Source organism: Mauremys reevesii, linkage group 23 (genome assembly GCF_016161935.1).
Source record: "Mauremys reevesii isolate NIE-2019 linkage group 23, ASM1616193v1, whole genome shotgun sequence".
NCBI lineage: Eukaryota > Metazoa > Chordata > Testudines > Geoemydidae > Mauremys > Mauremys reevesii.
In genome coordinates this window covers 20,190,662-20,215,499 of record NC_052645.1, presented here as the reverse complement: position 1 = coordinate 20,215,499, position 24,838 = coordinate 20,190,662, and the positions used below count along the sequence as shown (strand labels likewise).

At 40.1% G+C, this 24,838-nt stretch overlaps 1 protein-coding gene across 1 annotated transcript; it reads left to right on the top strand.

The window, feature by feature from the left end:
- Positions 1-1,098: 1,098 nt before the first annotated feature.
- PSMB2 (proteasome 20S subunit beta 2) lies at positions 1,099-23,848 on the top strand. The gene is made up of 6 exons (XM_039511652.1): positions 1,099-1,407; positions 5,700-5,822; positions 7,250-7,320; positions 19,023-19,185; positions 20,990-21,039; positions 23,619-23,848. The coding sequence occupies exons 1-6, from the start codon at positions 1,317-1,319 to the stop codon at positions 23,724-23,726; spliced, it is 606 nt and encodes a 201-aa protein (XP_039367586.1). The 5' UTR covers positions 1,099-1,316; the 3' UTR covers positions 23,727-23,848.
- Positions 23,849-24,838: the final 990 nt, after the last annotated feature.

Below are 24,838 nucleotides of genomic sequence, written 5' to 3'. Positions count from 1 at the left end.
TTCAACCTAACAACATGTTTCAGTAACACATACATAGCTAAACTTCATAACTTCACATGCGATGATAGCACATGCAATCGAATGAGATAGTAATGTCTAGCAGATCAAGACTTTTAGAATGATACCTCACATGGCATACTTTGTACAAAACATATCCTAATTACATGACAGCGGTGAATATTGGGGTGCCAGGGTGTCACACTCACCAGATTAGCTTGATGTAGGAAAAGATTACGGAGTGGCTATTTCTCCCTTTGGGCTGTGATTGCGGAATACTTTCCTGACCTGCACAGAGTACTCCAGACTGGCATACAACCACTGCAGGAAGTGTATTGTCCAGATAAGTTCATAGAGCATAGGTCCATCAATGGCTATTAGCCAAGATGGTCCAGTACACAACCACATGCTCTGAATGAGGTAAACCTCCAACTTCCAGAAAATGGAATTGGACAACAGGGGATGGATCACCCAATAAATTCCCTCTTCTGTACATTCCTTATGAAAAAACCTGGCACTGGCCACTGTCGGAAGACAGGATACTGAGCGAGACGGACCATTGGTCTGACCCAATCTAGATATTTCTTATATTCTTCTTGTCAGATCAACAAGAGTTTGGTCTAGTGACTGACTAGGGTGTTGAATGTAGAAATACGGTGATGATACGCCCTGCTCAGTAGGGTGGATGAGTAGGTGAAGGTGGTGATGGCGACGCCCTCCTAGTCCTGCCACCCCGAGCCTGCCCGAAGGAAACACATGCGGCTCCGTGCTCCTCGCGGCCTGCCAGGCACCCGCCACGGGCCTGTCGCCCAGGAATGCCTGGAGCCCCCTGGGGGTGAAGGGGCAGCCAACACCCCGCAGCCAGCCAGCCTGCCCCCGAGCCAGGTGCTCAGACACTGCAGGGGGGTGAGAAAGGACGGGGGGAGGGGGGCTTTGGGGGACCCAAGCCCCCCCCCGGCAGGGGACCCAGGCCTCTGTTTCCCGGGGGGGCGGGGCGGGCGCAGCAGCACGGAAGCACAGAGGACACGGCAGGAAAAAAGAAAAGGGCGGTGAGGTGGGGGCGGAAGAAGGGCAGAATCCCCAGACCCGGGGTAAGGGGCGGGGGTCAGAGGTCGCTGGCTGGAGCGTCTGTGGTCACGTGGTGGGCATGTGAGCGGGACTCTCGCGAGAGCGGGCGAGTGCGTCATCCCCCTGCGCCGGCCGTGCGGCCTCGCTGTGTCACGTCGCGCGGCGGAGGGGAGGGAAGCTGCCGCCGGCCCGGGCCTGAGGAAGAACCGCGCGCGCGCACCCGCCCGCCCCTGCCCCGTAACGCCCCGGCCATGGAGTACCTGATCGGCATCCAGGGCCCCGACTACATCCTGGTGGCTTCCGACACGGTGGCGGCCTCCAGCATCGTCCAGATGAAGCACGGTGAGAGGCGGGGCCGGGGGCGGTGTGGGGCCGGGCTGCCCCTCGCGGGGGGGCACGAGAGTCGCGGGGCAGTAGCTGAGGGAGGGGGGCTGGGATGAGGGGGCAGCTGCTCGGCGGGGGGCGGGGGGAGATAAAGATCTCTTCCCCTCCCCCCTGCTGCAGAGCCCAGGGGTCTGGTACATGTCTGCAGCCCTCTGGGAGATCCCTGCCCCCTTGTGCACCTGCTGCTGTGTCACCATTTACTGTTCATGCCCCTTTGCACCGGGAAGCAGGTTACCTTTAAGGACCCGAAGGAACTTGCTTTTCTTATTTAAAAAACAAGCTGTTCATCAAGATGTGTGGTGGCGTCTTGTGAAACCACCCAGGGGCCCTGATGAGAATCGGGGTTCCATTACGCTGCACGCAATGCAGCCACCTGGCAGGGCAGGGCCCCTGCCCCAAAAAGTGTATTGTGTAGCTGCTAACTGCCCACTGGAAAGGTATTTTCACAGTGTAGCAAACTTGGCAGAGGGGAAAAGTTTTCAAAAAGCAATTCATCTCCTATTTTCTCTACTGTGACTTTAGATATTTTTATTTATTCTGTATTGGTTCTACAGTGAATTCATGAATTTGTCACCTCAGTCTCTTGCAGTAGAGCTTAGAGACCCAGGTTAGGGTTCCCTTGTGCTTGGCACTGCACACGTTTATAAAAGAAAACTCTATCCCAGCAGCATAGAGTATTTAAATACAAGATGTGTAGGCAACTGGTGGAGAAAAAGAAGCAGCAGGGAGGTCAAGGTATCGATGAAATTATCATGGTTGGTATAATAAGCAATAGTCACAGTATACCCACTGTTTAGCCATTGTTGAGCATTGCGTAGGCATCACAGCAAAGGTGAGTTTTAAGGAGAGATTTCATGGCTAATGGTGTAGTGGTTTTTCTGACTTCTATTTGGCTCTCCTCCCTTCCATGAGGGGCAGCATAGAAGTGAAAAGATACTTGAGAGCTGTTCAGCAAAATGAGCATCTGTAAAGCGTTAGCTCTTGGAAGATGTAAGAGCCAACAGCTAAGTTGTCAGCCCATTTCTAAGTTACTTCAAATAGAAAAACCTCCATAACTGCTCATGTGAGAGAGCTGAGTGAGACCAAAAGAGTTAACTTTGTATCTCAGATTGTGCACATGTAACAACTGAAGATGAAAAGATATATTACAGGGAGCTTTTGCTGATCTTCAGGTTCTATAAAGCACCCATTATTTTGGTCTTTTCACTTCTAACTTTTTTCATTATTAAAAACTGGTGCTAGAATGCTGAGTCATCTGAACAATAACAGTTACCTGAACATGTGTACCTTTTTATCCACTCAAGTGTTGGAGAATAGTACAGATACTACATGTTCCTAGGTTTTACTTTCTTTCTGAGCCTTTATCCAACGGAAATTGACTATGTCTACACTTGAAAAATGTATAAAATATTTCCCCCAGTTTCATTTGACCCAGTGGGACCCAAGGTTTCCATGGGTGGACCTGTTTTTACTATTGTTTTAGTTAACCCTATTAAAAAGTAAGCCTAATTGAAGGGGGGTAGAAAACATGGGTCCAGACATAAGTCTTATATACATTAGGGTTTCTACCAACTTTAACTGTGGTTCAGTTGAACTAGTGTTACAGCTGGTGGTGGGGACTTTTTAAAATTTCCCCACTGCACACTGGATTTCAAGGCCTGATCCTGCAAGCACTTACATGTAGTCAGTGGAACTACTCGCATGCACAAAGCTACGCACATGTTTGTGGGACTGAGTTCTACATTAGCAAAGTAAACCAAGTGCAGCCAGCTGTTCATGTTCCACATATAATTTTTTCCTCTTAAAAAGTTGTACTAAATCTGTGTTGTCAGCCACAAGCCTGGAGAAAAAGGCCCCCAAAACCATGAGATTAAAAAAAAGTTTTTAATTTGACTTTGGGTTTCAGCCTTCATGTTCACAGTTGAGCCTTCATGTTAATGCAGTTCTACTTTCAAGTGTTTTTCTTCCACAAGGCGGGTTAAACTTCCTTTCTTTAAAAATGTATACTCTCACATAATCACATGAATCTAGCAGCTGGGACTTTAAAAATAAAGCAAACTAAACACCACACCTTCCCCCCAAATATTGGGAGCATTTCAATAAAATTGCAAAAGTTAGCTATGCTGCTAGATGAATCTGACCATTACATCTTACTTCATGTCTACAAAAATGAACAGAGGCAGTGTTCTTGTTTCATAAACAGGACACCAAGTTAGGGAGAAATCGCTGTAATAAATTGCAGTTTTTACTCTAAATATTACCAAATACAGACAACGTTTTTCAAAAGTTTGTTTTGTAAACTAGCCATGTTTAATTCCTGTTGGAATTTATTTAGTCTGTTCAGGCAAACATAGTGATGTGGGATTTATTAATCCTAATTTGAAAAACAGTAAGATATAGGTATCAGAGTAGCAGCCTTGTTAGGCTGTATCGGCAAAAAGAACAGGAGTAGTTGTGGCACCTTAGAGACTAACACATTTATTTGAGCATAAGCTTTTGTGGGCTAGAACCCACTTCATCGGATGCATGCAGTGGAAAATACAGTAGGAAGATATATATATATATATACACACACACAAATACATACATGCTCAGAGAACATGAAACAATGGGTGTTTCCATACACACTCTAACAAGAGTGATCAGTTAAGATGAGCTATTACCAGCAGGAGAGGAAAAAAAACTTTTTGCAGTGGTAATCAAAATGGCCCATTTCCAGAAGTTGACAAGAAGGTGTGAGGAACTGTAGGGGAGGGGGAAATAAACATGGGGAAATAGTTTTACTTTGTGTAATAACAATATTCATATAAAATATTGGTATTTGGTAGGTTTTTTTCCTTCAAATTGTAAACAAATTACAGAGAATGATCAATCTGAATAGCAATCCCTGAACACTCGGAAGCGACTTTTAAAGTATTTAACAACTGCATAATACTCTCCAAATCCTATTAAAGGATTGTGACATTTCAGAAGCTTTCAAGCATGTCTTCCAGGGAAGATTATTCAGCAGTATTTAGTAAATTGAAAGTGAAAGTGAGATTCAGATATGGAGATTTCTGACTGTTGTTCTGTAGACGAAGCCTGAATATGGAGAAGCAGTTTTCCTTAGGCACTAACATCTGCTTGAATATTTATCTATCTTATCTAGTTAAAGCAGACTGGTGGTCAGATAAGATTACAGTATTAGGAGTAGTACAAAATTGTGTTCCTATGGTTTTGTTCTCATAGCTGAGATTTGAAAAATACCTCAGAAAATTACAGTTTTAAAGTTTTGATTTCCAGGGAAGAATTCTGGTTTACAGTTTAATGTTTTTGTTGCTTTTCAATGGGCTATTTTTGCAATTTGTAATCAATATTTATTATTTTTTCTTATTACCAGTGTTCTAATAGAGTTCAGTCATGACACTGACTACCCCTGTATTTTAAAATAAGTGGTTTTGCTTGTCAAGCGTTGTCTATCCAAATTACTCCCTTCTGAAACAGCTGTTAGTGGATCTGGATGTCCTAGGAAAAGGAAGTCTTTTGACATATACTTTGATCCTACATTTTTCATAATTTCTCTTTGCTTAATGTGTTCACATGTTTCAACTCTAACCAGAATTACACTTGCCCTAACACTTCATGTATTTATATAAAGTAAAACCTAATAGCTTATCAAGCAAAATTCTTGAATATTTTATTGGTTAGTAAATAATAGAATGAAAGAGCTAATACTTAATTTTTTTAAATGTATTGTTCTGTATTTGTGCAGTTTTAACCAACATTGGTACATGAGTAACACCTTGCATTTCTGTGGCATCTTCCTCCTGAAGTATATCAAAGCACTTCAAAATTTTGTTCCAGGTTCTGCTCTTGGATCTGCACATGTGGACCCTGGTGTTGAGCACCATTGTCTCCATGAGTGCTCCCTGTAGGTGCAGGGGCTGTCAGCATGGATCCCATTGCACAACTGGGACCATACACTGATTCAAAGTAGATGTAGGGCGCTGCATTAACCACTGAAATGCAGTCACTTCTCTGAAGTGTGACAGGTTTTAACAGCATATAGGAACACTATGCAACAGATTAAGTTGAGAGACCAAGAGAAGCTGAATATTCTAATTTAGTTGGGATGCTTTGATTAGCATAATTGAGTGATTAAAATCCTTTAATTTGGTACTTATTAAATAAATTGTGAAACTGCTATGGTATTGGCAAAACAGCATATTCTTGCTGATGACTGCAGTGTTTGTTCTTGTCTCGTTGCCTAGACCATGATAAGATGTTTAAAATGAGTGAGAAGATCTTGCTGTTGTGTGTGGGGGAAGCTGGAGACACTGTGCAGTTTGCAGAGTACATCCAGAAAAATGTTCAGCTCTATAAAATGAGAAATGGTAAGTACAAAACCAGAACTCAAAACAGTTCCTTACTGGGTTTGTTTTAAAGTGTAGTAAGCACAAAAGGTCATGTTTTATAATTATATGAATGAGAGCTAATATGTCTGCATGTTGTTAGAGGCTCAGTATCCTTGATACTGAGAGTTTAAAGGACAGCTGGAAATCGTGTGTGTGTGTGGGGGGGGGGGGGGGGTTAATAAAATATATATGAGTATTACACTGTCCCTTAGTGACCATGCCAGTTTTTGTGGGTTTACAGTTTATTGCAAACCTTTTTTAAAAAGATCTTTCCTGTTGCTGTGTGAAGAACTCGCACAAACAGGAAAAACTAATAAACAGATTCTCTACAAGGGAAACAGTAAAACTTGTATAAAAAGTACTGTGAAATATACTAATTTTTTTAGTTTTAGTAATTTTAGGAGTTGCTTCTAACAAGTAATTCAAAAATATTCAAATATAAGGGGTGAGTCTTAATAAAGTTGTTGTCTCTTTAAAGATAACTATTAGATTATTTCTGGTTGGTGTTTGAGGGGGGCTACACTTCATTTTCTTAAAGTCTCTCTAGTTTCTGGGTTTCTCAGGTAAATATGATGATGAGGGCAGGATAGGTAGGTAGGGGCTTGAATACTTGGCATTGAATCCACCCAGGTTTATATATTCATAAAAAGCTAATTCCTGCTGAAATATATATATAAAATGTCTCCATTTCGATTTCAATAATTCATTTCTTAAATCAATTTTTTTTTTAAAAATTTCCCTTCCCTATCAATAATATGCCCCAATATAATTACACACCAGAATTTGTACACTTTGGTCTGTACAAAACAGGGAGGATAGCCTAGCTGTTAGAAAGGGGAGAGCTCGGGCTTCAGCTCGAACCCAAACGTCTACATAGCAATTTTATAGCCCCACAGTCCAAGTCAGCTGACCTGGGTCAGCTGTGAATAGTTAATTGGTGTGTAGGCATACACTGTGATTTAGAGGAAATGCAGGAACTTTCCATCTGTTTTCAAATCCTGGGTGAAAAACATCTTCTCTATTCCTCTTCATGTCTCTCCTTTTTAACTCCACACCATTTTTGGGATACAGAGTGTGTGAAAAAATATTCAGAATACAGATGTGTAATATTCTGCACTTTTCTAGGGCTTTGTATTTTGAATCCCTGTACAGATATGAGTAATTTGAATCCTTAGCACCCTATTGATATAGGTCAGTATAATTATTCCCAGTTAACATAGGGAAAATGTAGACAGAGGTAAAGAGAACATCATAAATAGGTTGTCAGAGCTAGAATAAGAACTTGGAATTGCCCTCAATGATGTTGCCTTTCTGTTTTATTATGAAACATATAGTGAAAGTAAATCAGTAAGAATGATGCATTTGCACTCCAGTTTCCTCATAAATGCATTTGTTTCTTATATAAGGGTATGAGTTGTCTCCTACTGCAGCAGCAAACTTTACACGCAGAAACTTGGCTGACTACCTACGCAGTCGGGTAAGTAATAACTGAGGCATACTAGCAATGACTGGCGTTACTATGGCCTTCTCGCAAAAATCTAACAATGTTTGCCCTTTTCCCTCCCTACATCCCTTTCTACTGCAACCGCTTTTTTTCTCAGCAATATTTTTGTTTAGTTTTTTTCCCTCAGGCTCACAATTTAAACATGTGCTTACACATGACTGAATGCTCGAGGGCAGAAAACACAAAATAAAAATGAAAATAACATGTGACTGGCCAAGTTTGTGTCTCTTCTTCTGAAACAAGCAAATGATTTGAGTATGGTCTGAGTTAGTGAAGCCACAGACTCCCCACAGTGAGTAGTGAGGAACTGAGACCCTTGAGAGCAATCAGGTTTTGTTGCTACAAAAGGGGTGGAGAAGACATTTCCCTTTTTTTTTATCAGTTTTATATAGTTCACTTTCACTTTGTAATTTCTTGCTCTCTTCTTGCGCTTGGTGCAGATCATTTTAGCAATTTCTCATTTAGCGTCAGTAGATTTTTACTTCACAGTTGCTTGATGTAACTTGCGTATAGTCAAACCTGTTTTTTCCTTAAACCCAAATTTCTGAAATGCCTTATCTGAAAAATATAAACCTCACAAAGTACCTTAAAAACTATTGCCATTATGAGATACATGTGTTAAGATCCACCCTGGTGGTTCCTGTATCTTCATTATACTACCATGCTATATTATGCCCTAAATAATTTCGATGGTATGAATAAAGAATTACTGTACAACAGTAGTGCCTCCTGTTGTCCATCTTTGTCTGCTTGTGTTAGTTGTTTCGTGTTCTCTTTTTAAAAAAACCCTATTGGTTTGGAGACCCTGGAGATATTTGGCAAATTAAGGTTCTCCTGAATTACTAGTTATATAATAGCTACAATAACATTGTGTTCAGTTTTAAGGAGATGACATTGACAACTGTTCTATTTTCTGTAAAGTGTTACCTGTGAAAGGACTTTTACCTATTTTTATAATAGGCTTGTTTGTGTTTTCATGTTAAGGACACTAAAAATGTTAGATATCATTTAATATCTTTCCCCAAATGGCTACTCTGTTAGCCCTGCTACTATTCATTTTGATTATCTATATCTCTGTATTTCCAAATGGAAAATGGATAGAAGCAATATAAGAGGGGAAGTTTTCAGCCTGTGAAAAGCTTCAGATTTTGTTTTTATCATGATCTGATTGATTGTTTTCAAAGCGTGGCATAGGAGTTGGGATATGGTCCAGAATCCAGGGTCTTGGTGACGACCAAATGTCTGCTAACTACCCACTATGAATTACTGGGGAATAACTTTCACTTGCAGATGGATGAACTCTGTAACTGAGAGGTCTCTTCTTTCTTTAGCTATGGGTTTTTCCTCATCAAAGTGGTCTGTTTTATGGAGATTGTAAGCTATGGTTTGCTTTTTTTTTCTTCTTGTTAAAGTGCCTATCACCTCACTTATTGGCAACTAATACAACTACAGTGTTAAGATTCCAGCTTTGGGCCCAGTAAACATTTTGTCATAAATACCAGACAGCTAAGTGAATTAAGCCCCTTTAAAATCGAGATAAGACAATCACTTCTCATGCAAATGCATTGAATCCGTTTAATCTTCTCCCAAAATGTTTTAATAGAGCAAAGCTATTCGATGTACTTAGCAAAACAAGCCCCTTTTGTAAATAGAGACATGAAGCTTTCAGTAAATATCAAAACCAAGTTGAAGCTGTTTTTTCGAGTTAGCAGAGTGTAATGACTGACGTAAGGTAATATTTCAGAGCATTGCTAATACATGCTGTCTTCTCATTCATCATTCAGATGCCTTATAGAAGTGCCCTTTGATGCTTGGCAGTTATAGTGAGGAAGTCAGGACTTCTGAGTTCTACACTTGCTGTTGGCTTGCCATGTGACATGTTTAAGGTCAAATATCCACTTCTGTGCCTCACTTTTCCCCAGTTATAAAATGAGTATTGAGTAGAAATATGTAATCCTTGGGTACCTCACAAGGAGAGGAGGCTTAATTCACTGCTTATAAAGTGCTATAAAATTCTTCGCTGGAAGTTGTTACAGAAGGGCAAAGTGATATCTAAATATACAAGTTTAAGGATTTCAACAGTCCTCTGCCTGGCACATGTATATTCTTCACACAAAAGAAGAGAGGAAAACAAGAGAATTGATGCTGTGAATTAAGTTGAACAAATACGTTTGTATGGGGAGGAACAGGGGATGAGATTTGTTTATTGCTAGGACATTTTATAGAAATTTCCCAGGGAACCTTTTTCAAGCTTGCAATCAGTGTTCATTATTTGTATTAGGGTAGTACCTATGGGCCCCAACCCAGATCAAAGCCCTGTTGTTAGGCCCCGTATGTACATAGAGCCTTCCCCGAAGAGCTTTCAGTATAAATGAACAAGACAAAAGAGGGGTGGAAGAAGGGGAGACCTGAGGCTCAGCACGGTTTTGACTAGCGCAAGTTCATACAGAGTTGGGAATAAAATACAGGAGTCCTGACTCCCAGTCCTCTGTTTAAACCACACCGCATTCTGTTTAGAAATGTGTGAAATTAAATGGATACAAATTGGACTGTAGATGTGAGTTCTATAAAAATTATACTTATTTTAACTTTCATTCAAATGTTCACATTTTGAAAGGCTAGTATGTTTGCATGGAGCTGTTCTGAGTTTCCATGAGTGACATTAGAAGCAGTATTGTGATTCTCCTCCTTCCGTTGTGCATATACAGCCTTGTCTGTCAGTTGCGTAAGAGGCTGATTACTTGTCTCAAGGTCACAGGACCCTCATAGCAGATGGCATAGGTGAAATTGACTTTGAATGTCCTGCCTACTTAAGCACAGACAGCCATTTGTTACATATGATAAAAATATCACTAACGAGGGTAATAATTTAACATGCTTTTTGGCAAATGCGGTTAGCAGGATGTGACATGATGCGGCACTGTCTTCTTCCTCTATGTGCCATGTCCCTTGAGGCCTGATCCTCTCTGCATCCCCCCTCCTCCCTGTGCCTGGGCTTGCCTTCCAGCTCACCTGCTCCAGATGGGCAGCACAGTGGGGAGGACACTGGCAAAGGCAGATGTGTTTATTTACCGGAGACAAAATGTTGTGCTGCTGCAGATGGCAGTGCCCCCGAGCAAATGGCGCACTTTGACACCACTGTCACACTACAGGGATCTCTGTACTGTAGGGAGAACACTATCATCTTTTGAAACTTAGCACTTAGTGCTTGTATGAAAGTGTGGAGCTTTCAACACAAAGCTACAAACATTGGCATCAGAAAGTTATATTCTTTGCTCAATCACTTATAAGATGTTTGTTATATTTCTGTACCTGTTCTGACCCAATTAGAATCAATAAAAATATAGCCAGTAGTGCTTTGTACAAAGAAATCATTCACATAGGACTCTGGAAGTCTATTAATCTAATACTGTTGGTTATATTATGTTTTATGGCTATATATGCCAAGCTAAATTATACTTTGTGGGGAAGGGACTAGGTTGTTTACCTACAGGTTTAAATATATATTTTCATCTTGATGCATAGCAACGTGTGGAAAGTTCCCTGCAAGTTGAGTTGAGCCTAGACCCTTGGCTAATAGCTAATACTTGGCCAGGCCAATATGAAAAGGTTTTATCAGGTAGCCAAGAATGGAATGTGTAAACCAATTTGCCATGCCCAACCCCAATTTATTCCTTAATATTGTATTTTGGAAAGTCACTTATGACTGAACCTGAGTTGCATGTGGCTTCTGCTCTGTACTGACATAAGTGGACACTTTAAACTCGGGATCATGTATCTGCACAGATTATGTAGGTCTGGCAATGGGAAATGTTACCTTAGTGGGCTGAACACCTGAAACTAGAGTTTTATAAAGGACGATGACTTTACTAATCTCTGATTATTCCCCTAATTTTGGGGGCAGGGGAGCAGGCAAGTTAGAAAACATCCCCTAATTTGTATTTTGGTATTACCTTACTCCAACTTTTGGGTGTAGTTCATCCATGATCCCTTCTGCCTTTTCCTTCACTTGTACCCTCAAAAGTCCTACCTTTTATGTTGGGCCGGCCTTTAGGAAGAGCCGGGCTATAGAATCTCTCCCCTGTTTCAGTATTGCTGTTGGAGGTTGTACTCTGAGCTATGCTGGTTTAAATTAACTAGAATTTTTTTTAACTTGCTGTTTTGCCCATCACAGTGCTGATACAGTTATGAGTTTTCAGGTGTAAATCCCCTCTCTCAGGAGGATTGTATGTGAGAAGGTGTTGCTTTCTCACTCCTAGAGAGTATGTGCTACCCAGTTAGGTGCCTGCTGAGATCAGAAATCCCTGTTTCTGTGCTAAATAGTCCCATTGGAAGTATAGTGATATTATATGAAAGATTTTGGCTTTGAAAAAGACCCTGTAGGTCTACTCCATCCCTAATTTTTCTGAATATCTACTCGTTAAGGAGTTTCACACTAACCCCTCACAGCTGTCTTAAATCTATAACTTTAGCTCTAAAACCAGTAGATAATTTTTCTAATCAGTGTATCATCAGAATAAACACCATTTGTTTTAGTTATTGAGAATCTGATAATGGAAACTGTCTTAATACCTATGATTTGGCATTGGTGAGTTAAATCCCGAACACTTCTCAACACTGTCTTTCCAAATAGGTTGCGAACTGGCTCTGTGCCAAAAGGTGCTTGGGCCCCATTCACATGTATCTGGGATACCTCAATTATTGGGTTTATTCTGGCTAACCAGTGTTACAAGGTACAAGTCTGAACGGGAAGAAAGTTGAGTATGAACAGGACATATGAGCGTTTAGTCATTAATATGCAGTAGCCTTTAAATCACTTTAGTGGGTTACAAAATCTAGAAGAGTTTACTATATCTGAGCTTGAGCATTGTGCGTCTGCTGTATAAGAAACACTTGGTGCTGCTTTGTTATTGAAACCTTGGTCTAACTTTGACAATACTTTGCATCCTCCCAGGGATTTCAGATCACTTTAGGAAGGTGAATAAATAATATCTCCATTTTACAAAAATGGGCAAACTGAGGCACAGAGCAGTGAAGCAACTTGCCCAAGGTCACGGAGTTGTCAGTCAGAAATGCAACACAGGGATCCAACTCCCAATTTCCTGTTATAATTAGTAATTGACACTCCTTCATGTGGAAAGTGATGGAGGTGGGGGGTAAAACTCACAGAATAGTCTCCTGGGACTGGATATGTGGTTGGGCTGTATTCTCCCACTCCCTACTTTGAGGGACCCATAGGTGTTGTATTGCAAGCAGAGGAAAGACAAGAAAATTTCCAGGAGGTCGTTCACTTGTGGAATGCCTCAGTCCCAAGGTGCCCTGACCATAGAAACTCTTCTTGTGTGCTCCATTCAGTTGTTGTTGTTATTCACAACCCACTCCCCCATGGCAGTTGGTATTGGCAGCCTTTGTGCTCTGACCTGTTCAGTGGGGGTTGCAGATCACAGAGGAGCTGCATTAACGAATCTTCGGTTTTGGGTCCTTGAGAGGGTGGAGCTTGCTGGTTGGGTAGTTGTCCTCCTTTCTGGCCCCTCCCCTTTTTTGCTGACAGTGTGTTTACAGAAGTGCCAGATGCGGAGGAGAGAGGGGACATCTCATATAATCTTTTCACTTCGTAGCTGTTTCCTGGTTTTGTGGCTGTCCATGTTACACAGTGAAGGCAACACAGGGGCCTTGGTGTTTTGCACTGGGTCTACTTCAGTGAATTTCACCAACTGAAATAGATATTTTGATCTTTGTGTGTTATATTGAAACAATATTCTGCAGGGTATTTGAGTGTTACAGCCCAACCCAAACTGAGGCATGTTCTACACTATTAACCACCATCTGTGTCCCTCACCACTTCAGCTAGCTTGAATTCATTGTCTGTCTCTGTGGATGATCCAGCATTAATGTAATGCTCTGCAATCATAGTTATTCATATTTCTAGCACTCGCTGAGTGTTTAGCATTCATAACTTGCTACATTTACCTTGCAGCATGTAATTCTGCTTCAACATGTGGAGACTGCTCCAAAATATTGAATATTGCCTGAATTCCCCTTAAAACCACTACTGATTAGCAAACACAGGGGTTACATTTTGCCATTGGACAGTCAGTGATTTTATCTGTGAGCTTTATTTGCTGGGTAGAGACAGCGTTTTGGATTAGCAAGTGAAATGAATGGAGAAAACAAATACTGTGTTAACTAGCTGGTATAATAAGGCATCTGTGCCATGTTACATTTTAAGTCATTAAATTTTGAAACCCCTCTAATTACAATATGGCTGCACCTTTAACAAGAAAGCACGCAAACTTGGAGCTGCTGCTGGAGTATAAAATCATGTGTAGCAACAAGGAAATGGTCCACCTCTTTGCAGATGGACAACAGCTAATGTTAATTTAAGTCAAGTTTGTGGTGTTGCACTGCAATCCTGAAGATGCACAGCAATAGCTATAACTGGTACTTTTTCAACTCTTTAAACCTTACACTCTGACACTTAATTGATTGGCAATTAGACTTGGGGCTTGTCTACATGTGCATTTGTGCTGTTTTAGTTTCAGGTGTGATTTAAAAAAAAAATCAGTTTCAATTGGGTTAATGCTCTGTAGATGCTCTTATTTTGTTTTTAAACCAGGATTCTCTTGGTTTAGTTTAATTCTGTTAGAAACAGCTGAACTAAAGTAAGCCATTTTTAAACCAAAATAAGAACCTCCACCTGGGTTTACACCAGTTTAACTAAATGGTGTAAAACTGTGTCTAGACAAGGCCTTAGTTTTCTGTATGGAATGTGAAAATGAAGCCAAATATATCTACACTGCAAAAAAAGGAAAGTGTGTTTTTTAACTCAGGTTAATATAGCAGTGAAGACATGGCAAGTCAGGTTAGCAACTCGAGTTGAACCGTATAGCTTCCCCCACCTCACCCCACCCCAGTGTGGACATACCCTTAGCTTAGCTTATGGGAGGGGTCCATGGTTTATTTCTGGTGGAACTCTGCCTAAACTCAGAGTAGAAGTCAGACTTTCCATTGGGATCATAGAACCTGATTCTTATTTACGGGAAGGGCTCTTCACACTACTCTGGCAATGTTCACTCACTTGAAGGCCCCTTTACACTCCCAGGGAGGAGACAACGGGCTTTATTGTAAATGTCTCCCAGGTTGAACTGTTGATGCTGTACTGGTTAGGGAAGTGTTTAATTCTGATTGATCACTTCTGATGTGCAGCGCTCCTCATACTGGGTATACACCCTCGCAGGTGAGTACCCACTTTGCCATGATCGGTGTATTTTTTGTGTGTGTCTGAAAAGACCTTTTGTCAGTTCCTGTTTGGCTGCTGCAGCACAAATATACATACATACATCTCTGGTACCATTTTTTAATGGTGCAGAAAATATTGCTATGTTTCCTTTCTCAACCTACTGCCTTCTCCAACCTCCCAGATGACTTACCTGCTGGGAATGCTAGTGCCAAGATTGGTACATTTACTAAGTTGCGGCACATTGTTTAAATTAAAAAAACCCAAATTCTAAAGTGCAGCTTCTTATTGTGATGTTATGTTTAATTATAGGTGGCAGGGTCTGGACTGAGTCCAAAGGAAGACTGTCAATTCCTCTCTTGCTGTCCACGCTTGGCAGGATGCTTCCTCACGCCCACCTCTCTCTCCCCCTTGCTGTGACTTTGGCTTCCGCCAGATGTCACACCGCTGCTTGTCGCCGCCCAGCCTCCCGTCACTGATCTTGTTGTTTCAATGTATTTCTCACAACTGTTCTCTTCAGCTGTAAATTCTGAAGAATTTCACGCTCTTCTTAATCACTGCAGTTATTTTAAATCCAACGGCATAGAGTGCAAAGCTAGATGGGGATGGAAAATATTTCCTTTAACTGAAGGGAAAGCTTGCATTTTTTGAGAGATGAAAAAATGCATTGTTTTGACTCAGTCCCAAAGTGTTAGCCCAACATCTCTCATGTTAAACCTTTGTAATCACAGTTGTAATCTAAAAAGTTCAAAGCTCTTGCTCATGTTAATTAGCAACAAAATTCCATGCCTAGTTTGAAATTGATAAACATCCTGCTACTAAACTAAAGTTCAATATGGAGAGTATTTAACAAATGTCTGACTTGGTGCTTTTCTGCTGAAAACCTCAGAGTTGGAAGACCAGGGATAGAAGAATTGAGGGTGCAAGAGGACCCCGGTACTAGACTAGCAAGGTTGTTGCTGGTCCATGTTAAGGTGCAGCGATGATTTGTTGTAGGGGAAGCTTCCACCATGCCTGCCCATGCTCTGAAAGATGAGAACCATGCACTTTAAAAAGCTTAACATTAACGCTCATATGAAGGTTTTCTTGGGGTTTTGTAATGCTGCCCATTGCTATAGTATCTGTGGTCTTAATTTTTCCATAGAAAGTGCAAAGTGTTCCTAGTGAACTTCTGGAGTCTCTGGATCCTCCTCCCTTTTGGGGGTAAATACTATTTGATTTTATTTGTTTGGCTGGTGCTTCTGGTAAATGGGAGTGTCAGCTTGTTGGATACTGGAAAGCTCATATTTTGCATGATATTTGCAGCATAACTGAAAAAAGAGTAGGACAAGTTTGATTTTAGTATTGTGGGGTTGATGGGTCAGAAGCACATAATTCAACAGATGGGGAGTTTGGTATTTCATTGTGGTCCAGTGTTTTTAGAAGTTGGTTCCTTAATCCTTCACAACAGGAAAAATTGCAGCACCTGGCATTAAGGGCACAGTCCTTGGGTTAGTGTTTTACCTTTTGCTCCAACTACCATTGCAATTAAAATATTTTAAGGTTAATCAACTTAAACCATTTTAACTTTCACATATGAAAATATATATTTGTTTTAAAACCAGTAAAGTGTTGTGACAAAACCCAAAACAATTCCCTATTAGAGTGCCACATTCCAAAATGTAGCCTTGCTGGGACCTTGGATTCAAGTCCTGAACTGCTAGATTTGAAACAAATCTTGGCATACTTTAAAATTCTAGCAGTAGGTGAGTGTCGTGGACACTGCAGCGGGAAGCGAAGATTACTTTAGATATCAAGAAAAGATGTAGCTTTAAAAGAGAGCTCTTCTGTGGAAGACGTGAATTTTACTCCCCAAAATGTATGAAAATGCCCTTTTAATATTGCATTTCTTTGTAAGCATAGACTCTGAAACAGGTCAGGAACTATATGCATCCCAAAGGGTGTTAATCAGTTAGAAAGGATGTAGAAATAATTATTTTCACATTTTATTTACTATCTAATGTTTGAGCCCCACCTTCCTCTAGTAGTAAACTAGCATAAGATAATTTATTTACATTTGAAATTTTAAAAAAAGCACTAACAAAAGACGTTTCATAGAGCTTCTGCAGAAGAATTTCAGAAACTGCAAGTTGTTACCCAGCTGTATTGATTTAATTAGTCTGTGACACCACTTATTTATGCTTAAGCTTCTCACACATGCAAAAGTTGGTAATTCGAAGTAGCACAATAATTTGTGAGTTGTCTTCTGTGCTGCGTGTCATGGCTTTTAAATGACAACTTTGGTGTGCATGTGCGATGTTTAAGCATAAATAAATGATAATACACAGGCTAATTAAACTAATACATTTGTGTAGCAACTTGATTCTGGAATGACTAAAACAATCTTTCATGAAATATCTTTCAGTAACACTTTTTAAAAGTTTATATTTTTGAGGTAAATGAGGCTGTCATTTGTCTGTCCTTACTTTCCCTAATGAAAGGGGAAACCAAAAAGCCTTGTAAAGATATGGTGTGTTGCAGTATTTGGATGCAGCTGGCCCTGTTAAGCTTGAGATGAGCTTGTCTTGGTTAGTTTGATGAACCCTTAAAACGTATATAATAAAAGCAATGGAGTGAAATAGAATGTCCAAAAACATTCAGTGAATTAATTTGCTAACCTGTTTTATGAGGATATGTTGGTACATGAAGTGGGAAAGATCAGCACCCTGTTCAGTTCCTTTTGTGAGGAGGGCATTCAAACTATAGCACTATGATTTCATTTGAAAAACTGTTTCAACTCAAGGTTTTTTGTAATACTTGCATCCAATGAGGTCCTTTACTGTCACGGTTTTGTGGTCTCAACTTAATGTTATCCCAACCATGTAATACTAATGTATTATTTTGTTAAAAGATTTTTAATAACTTCTCATTGAAGGAATCAGTGTGACGGAATAACTACAGATAGCACCCTGGGAAGGATATGTTGGAAGTAATCAGTTTTGCTCCTAAGGATTTAATCACTTCCTAGTTTACAGTCCCAATTATATAAGAAACAAGCTCCTACCAACTGCACATATCCCAGACTTTCAAAATGAGTTTGCTCTCTGCTCTGGCACTAGTAGTAGGTGTCATTCTTCCCTACTCTGGCTGGCTGGTTTGTTTGATCTAAATTTTCTGAAAATCTAATGAACACACTGTTTGCAATGACCGTTTCTTATTAATGCTAAGTATTAAAATCAGTATGGAACTACTAAAAGTGTAAAAGTGTTGAGCAGGCAAATGGTGATTCCATGTACTCCTTCTATGAGCCTGTGCTTTGCAAACTGGTAATCGTGTGTGTGTGTGTGCGCGCGCAGTATGAAATCATATATAATGTGTTCACATGTGTTTGGAATATCTATAGCTATGTGCTTACACAACCACTTCCCCACTGTGGAAAATGCAATAAGAATACACAGGTTTTTAAAGAAAATGATAACCCATATAAAACATGATGCAAACTCCTGGGGCTTTGCAGAATTACTAGATCTGTATTTATAACCTAGTAAAAGGCACGGTTGTATTAGTGGAAATGGGTGGTCTGTCTTGGCTAAAGAATAAACATGAAAACATCTTTATTTAATGGATTGTGTTTAAAGTCTTAAACAAGAATAGGGAGGAAAGAATTAAACTGGAGCAGACTAACACTTAATTCTCTGCATCTGTCAAACCATTTCTGATACCTAAAGGACAAAAAAAGTGAAAATATTTATTTCTTAAATGTTTGCGATTGTGTGTGGGGGGGGGGGGCTTAGATTATTTTGATCTTACGATAACAAGAAAGTGGGCCAGAGTCTGCAATCTTAGATGGAAGCAAATTTATTCAGGTTAGAAAACTTGGTAATGGAATAAAAGTCTAATTGGCAATTAATGTTACAATGTAACATTATATATAAAACTGTTGACACTGTATTCTGTTTTCATACTGGCTTAAAATGCTGCATAGTTAACTCAGTGTAACTAAACAAACAGCATATTAAATTAACCAACTTTGTACCGGACAAAAAAGTCCACATTGTGCTTGCATGCTGATAGTCAAAAATCCAAGCATTTTGTTGAGATGAAGGCAGGTGGTGTGAAACTATTTTAATTATGATTTGTCCCCATAAGATTGAAATACTAACAGTGAAAGGGTCCCAAGGAATAGATTGAAGGGGAAAAATAAGAGTCACACCTTTGAAAGGAATGCAGTGGGCAAAGAAGTTTGCTTCCCAACAACAACAAAATTTCAGCCACTCTGGGGTTTTGAATTCAAATGTGTTCCTCAGAAGCGATTTACACAGTTGCTAGAAACACTTTGTATCCAAAGGAGCACATTGAAATGGGCTGGATTACCGGTCTCTACATGTTATGGGGGACAGTAGAGGGGAGGCTGGTTAGTATTGCTGCATTAATCAAAATTCTGTGTTTCTGCTTGCAGACCCCTTACCATGTCAATCTTCTTTTGGCCGGCTATGATGAACACGAAGGCCCTGCCCTTTATTATATGGATTACCTTGCAGCCCTGGCTAAAGCTCCCTTTGCAGCACATGGATATGGTGCATTCCTAACCCTGAGCATTCTTGACCGCTATTACAAGCCAAGTAAGTATGAAGCCTATGGCAAAGAAACAATTCTTTCTACTGACTAGTAAATCAGAGGCTTAATAAAGTGGGATCTCGGATTTGTGCATCATGTTGAGTCACTCTGCCTGGTTCTGTTGCTGTAGTAGGCACAGAGATTAGATATTCATTCAGGAGTTAAGATCTAAAAATCTATAGATTAGCTTTTCAGCAGAAATGGAGGCTGCAGTGACACTAGACTTTTTTTTCACGTGCTTGCAGTTCCTGTTTTAAAGTTAGGAAGTTAGATTTTTTTTTTAATCTGAATTACTGACCTGTTAGTTCCTGGCCATCTTCATCTAATAAATAATGTTTTGATGGCTTGACTGCAGTATTTTGGGTACTATTGACTTTTTGCCCCCGGTGTTGCACTGATAATTTACTACTTAGCATTTCTATCTTCAGATACTAAGAGACTAACAAATGGTAGTTAAATCATGGTGCTCAAAAGTAAACAGTGAGGCAGGAAGATATTTTTAACTAGAATCTGCCTCTACAAGCTATAGTTCAAATACCCCTGCTACTGCTGTATGTTACCTGGTTTGCTGGCTATGATATGCATACAATTATCTCCCGAAGTGTCCCTCTTCAGAGTGCAGCCGTGTTTCCCATTTGTCCATAACTTGCATCAGCTCAATTCATAGCATATTAAAAAGACAGAAAAATAAAACTGCACTCTTTTCTAATATCTTTATCTCATCCTTTTGCAGGTCTGGTGTATGGGGATGCTTTGTTTTGGGTGCTTTGCAACCTTTTCTGATGTAAACACTAAACAGTAGGAATAATTCTTTGCACATCTGTAGCTCTCAGTGCTTTAAAAACATTCAAACTTAGCCTCTCTGATTGCCAGGAGACATTATCCCCATTTTACAGATGAGGAAACTTGAAACACAACTGAAATGACTTGTCCACATTGGAAGTCTGCAGGGCTGGGAATAGAGTTAAGCTTTTTCTGACTTCCTTGTACTTTAGCCACAAAAGCACCTTACCCATTGGCAGCAATATTTTGTGTGCAAAGTTTAATTTACTGACTCATAGTAGAGACCTTCCTTTAGCAGTATTTCTATCTGCCTCCTGCAACCAGTGCAGCAGGAATCTGGCAGTTCTCTTCTAATTGGAGCTTATTCCACCTGAGCAGCAGGTGTGAGACGGGAACAAAAGAACCTTGAACCAAGTAGGCTGCATGCTAAACATGCATCTCTGTAATTTTTTCATTACTTGCATCTCCTGGAAACGATGCTGCCTTTCTTCTCTTTCCCCACCCCTTCCAAAAGGAAAAAAATTAAGTACAATATGTTGTCACAGTTGGCCATCCCCACTGAATGCTGATTTTTTTATCTTAATGTGTGAGAATAGCAGGAGCATCACACACGTGCCTTTCCCATTATTAAAGCTCATACCCAGCAGGGAATGTAGCACTAAAACCAATCCCCGCCCACTTTCACTGACTTGCAGCCGGCTGTGGACAGATGGAGCTGATTTAAAACTGTAATAAACTCAAGGAGAGAGAGACGGCTGGACTTCACCGAAGCCCAGTCCCTGGCCATGGGAGGCAAAATTCCGTCATGCTTCCCATTGGTATAACAAATCGATTCTCAATGGCTTGTTTGTAGCGCGAGTGCTTCAGTGCAGGGCATCCTCAGTACATATGGAATGTGTTTTCTGTGAACTGGAAAGAAGGGGTTTTTTTGGTGCTCAGCTGAAAAGTTGTTTAAATTTAATAAAAAGATTGACTTGAGAGAGATGGCCTCTAACTAAAGCAATCTGTGGGTGTTTTCTCCTTCAGGTATCACACGCGAGGAGGCAATGGAGCTCCTTAAGAAATGTCTAGAGGAGGTGAGTCGCCAAAGACTTGGGCCTGTGTGATCTTGAGAAAGGAATGTTTGTTTGCCTTCATTTGCTGATATTTTTCCTGTTCCTCTGTCACATTTTTTTTTCCTGCCTTTGCCAGAAGGGGTAATAAATATACATTGGCCAGATGTGTATCCAGCTACTGAGGAAAAGGATTTGTGGGTACTTACGTTGTCTTAGCATGGTTCATGTCCTCCAGAATGTAAACTTTAAGCTTAATTGCTTTTCTTTACTTCTGGTCCTTCCATTCTTAACATAATATTGATGTAGACAGCCCTTGACTTTTGTCTTTTTATGTTATTTCTGCCTAAAATGTTTTTATCCTTCTGATACTTACCCTGTGCTTGTGGTAAGTTTATTTTTCTATTACACATTTTTTAACTGCTTTCACCCCTTAGTTCATAAGTTGAATAACCAAGTTTAACTCTGATAATAACTTGACCTCAGGCACTGAAGCGGTTGATCAGCAACTTTAGCAAAAATATCCTTTTCACACCATAAATCTTTAGAAGAGCAGTACTCGGTGCCATTGGCTCTTGGAGGTTAAAGAGTTAAACTGCTTGCATCCGAAGAAGTGGGCATTCACCCACGAAAGCTCATGCTGCAAAACGTCTGTTAGTCTATAAGGTGCCACAGGATTCTTTGCTGCTTCTACAGAACCAGACTAACACGGCTACCCCTCTGATACTTGAGTTAAACTGGTGTTACTGGGGAGAAGTCTGCTGCAAAGGGCCTTACAAGCATTTTGGTGATATGTAAGGTTTTTAGTAGATTATTAGCTTTACTGTCAATTGTGGTGTCTAATAGTTAGCAAAGTACTTTACAAATTACTTGGGTGTGTGCTGCCCAACCCTATCCTGACAGAGGTTGTGTCGTATAGTTCTCTGACCATTACATGTCTTACAGCTAGTGAGTTGAAAGGATAGTCTCGCATGGTAACTCAGTAGCTGGATAAGTACACACTAGCTTTGCTGCTGTCATATGCTGTTGACATATGCTGTCATATGTCATGGTTTCTGGGACACAACAAAAACTACCAAGTTCAACTAATTTGCTTAACTTTGGATGCCATTGTAAATGTGCTTTAGAAATGTGCAAAAATCTAGGGAGCCTGCCTTGAATATACCTCAAGAACTGCAGGACCAGTTCTTCTAGAAGTTGGCCTACCAAGTAACTATTTGTAAACCAAGAACACACTTGGGGCATGTGAAGAATCATCTTAAAAGAAGGCTAGTCTATTACCATACAGTGCTACATGGGGCAGGATCTGCTGACATTTTGCCCTCCATGTCTTGTTTCAGTCAGTGACCTCAGGATCTCCAATTATCACTACTACTAAACAAGTTAAAACCGAGAATGTCTCAAGTGCTCACTATATTGGTGCACCCTTAGTAATCAATGCATGCTAACCCAAAAATTCAAAACATACAAATAAGCTATAAAAGAAAATAACGTGACAGCAGGGCCTCTTTACTCAATGCAGTTCATCTTAATACAAGGAACAAACAATACCACGTTGTATTTTCTGTAATCAAGGCATCCTGCTCTCAAGCAAGGCAAGAAGTGGTGTTATCCTCCGTATATCAAACTGACCATTTATTATGAGCTCATAAGTGTCTTACCCTAAAGGTGACTTCAGCATTTGCCTAAGAAAGGGTTTGACCTTAACTCATATGTGTTTGGTTATTGGGTGGGGAAGTTTACAGATGTAAATACATCACAAGCAGAGGAGCTCAGGCCCCTCTAAAATATTTGCCTGTTTGTATCTAAGTGTAATGTAGAAAATGATTGTAATCTTCTCCGCTTTAACTTGAATGAAAAACCTTGTTAGAGAAGGGAGGTAATTCACGCTGAAATAAGAGGCACTGTGGGAGAGGGAGCCCATGTTGCCAGTGTCTCATGCACGATTGACAAGTTTATATCCCAAGCAGTGTGTACAGTGGGGACCTGTTAAATACTTAGCCCTGGCACACAGTCAAGTGAATTTTTCAACAGAGTTGTTCTCTTGTTAGGTACTAGTTTAAGACAAATTCTTTAAGATGTACAACAAGATAAATTTGGGCATGACAAGTTTATTCTCTTATCGAGTCTAACATATTACGTCACTGCGTGTGCAAGCTCCTTATTCAGATCCCAAGTCCTGCTTCAGATTTGTTCAAAAGGAATTTTAGGTAAATACTAAAACTCATAAGAGCAGAAAAAAATATATTTGCTTATGCAAGTTGGTAAGCTTAAAATGTTGCTGCTTGTGGCTTTTTTCCACTTGTAAAAATCCACATAATTCTTTAAGGTGACTATTCAAACCCTCCCATTTCTATTTAATTTCCAAACTGACTTCCATAGAGAACACAGTCAGTTCTAGCTCTCCAGGGTTCCTGAATATGAAAGGCACTTCTTAGTTTTGGTGTCCGGAAATGTTACAGAAACAAAGCGGAAGCAGGACAGAAATTGGAGGACAGAAACTAATGCTTTTAGGACATGCAACAATGTCTCTCTCAAAGACAAGACATGTTTTTCACTTAAGCCTTGAACAAATCTTTCCCCTCTCTCTGTCTGTTAAACAGCTTCAGAAACGCTTCATCCTGAACCTGCCTTCTTTCAGCGTCCGGTTCATTGACAAAGATGGCATCCATGAAGTGGACAACATACCCTTTCCGAAAGTGTCATCCTAACCCCTGGGATCTTTCCTGAGCGGTCTTTCAGTTCATTTTTGTTTTTTTCTACTCTGTTGATGTACACAATTAATGTACTGCACTTGGAGACGTCAAATAAAGATTGACATTGGCTATATCAATCTTATCACTTTATTCCATTAACCCTTTTCTCCCAAAGTAAATTAAATTGTCATCACTCTGCAGATGGGATTCTGGGATTGTCAATCCATGACTGTGCAGATAGCAACTTCCTTCCTTGCTGTTCTGCATTCTTAGCAGTGGGTCTCTGTGCTTTCTCAGCTTGTTCCAGTTTTGCTGCTCCAAATGTTTTCCCTTTTAAATTCTTGTTTGAATATTAATTTTCCCTTTCAGCAGTTAAGTATCCATCATTTCAGTATGTGCTGCAGTCCAGCAAGCAGCTGGTATAACGTTCCATTTGTCTTAGACAGCTTAACTTGATCTATAGAATAATTACAATAATTTATCCTATTTTATTTTATAGTAAAGGGGTCAACTATGAGAACATCTTAATATACTTCTCTTGGTCTCTTAGTTTTTGTTATTTAGGCCAAGTTGAAGTTGAGGGAAGAGGTTTTTTGGGAAAAAGTATATGTAGGGGTAGAAAATGAGTAACCGCAGAAACTAGTACCCTTTATGGCTCAGTGGTTGAGGAAGAAATCCAGTTTCTGAAGAGTAATGTTTTGCTTGCCAGTTGGATCTTAGCCATCCTTTAACAGTATAATTTAACAGTATAATTATTTTAGTATGAATCGTGAATTAGGAGAGCACCACAACTCAGGCTGTCCAAAAGAACATGTGCTAAGCTGCATCCATTTTTAACACTTCTTTTGAGTTGGGCTTAACTATAATATGCTCAGTAGGAAACTTTTAAATGTTACTTGTGCCTCTCATGGATCTTCTGTGACCTATTCCATGCTACATAAAGAGCCTTTCTCATTCCATGAAAACAATCACTAACCTGCCTAGGGTAAGATGGTGCTTCCATTCTAAAAACCCCTATTATCTGTCATGTAACTGCCTCAAATAATTGCCATATAGTGGCTGACATTTGTTCAATCTTGGCCTAGAATTGAACTTTTTTAAAGGCTCAAACTTCACTCAGAAATGTG

Bases quoted from the DNA above. Each gene is read 5' to 3' on its own strand.
- PSMB2 (XM_039511652.1), top strand. From the start codon at position 1,317: ATGGAGTACCTGATCGGCATCCAGGGCCCCGACTACATCCTGGTGGCT. The intron at 19,186-20,989 runs GTAAGTATGAAG...TTTCTCCTTCAG, and splicing joins TGACCGCTATTACAAGCCAA to GTATCACACGCGAGGAGGCA. The intron at 21,040-23,618 runs GTGAGTCGCCAA...TCTGTTAAACAG, and splicing joins TTAAGAAATGTCTAGAGGAG to CTTCAGAAACGCTTCATCCT.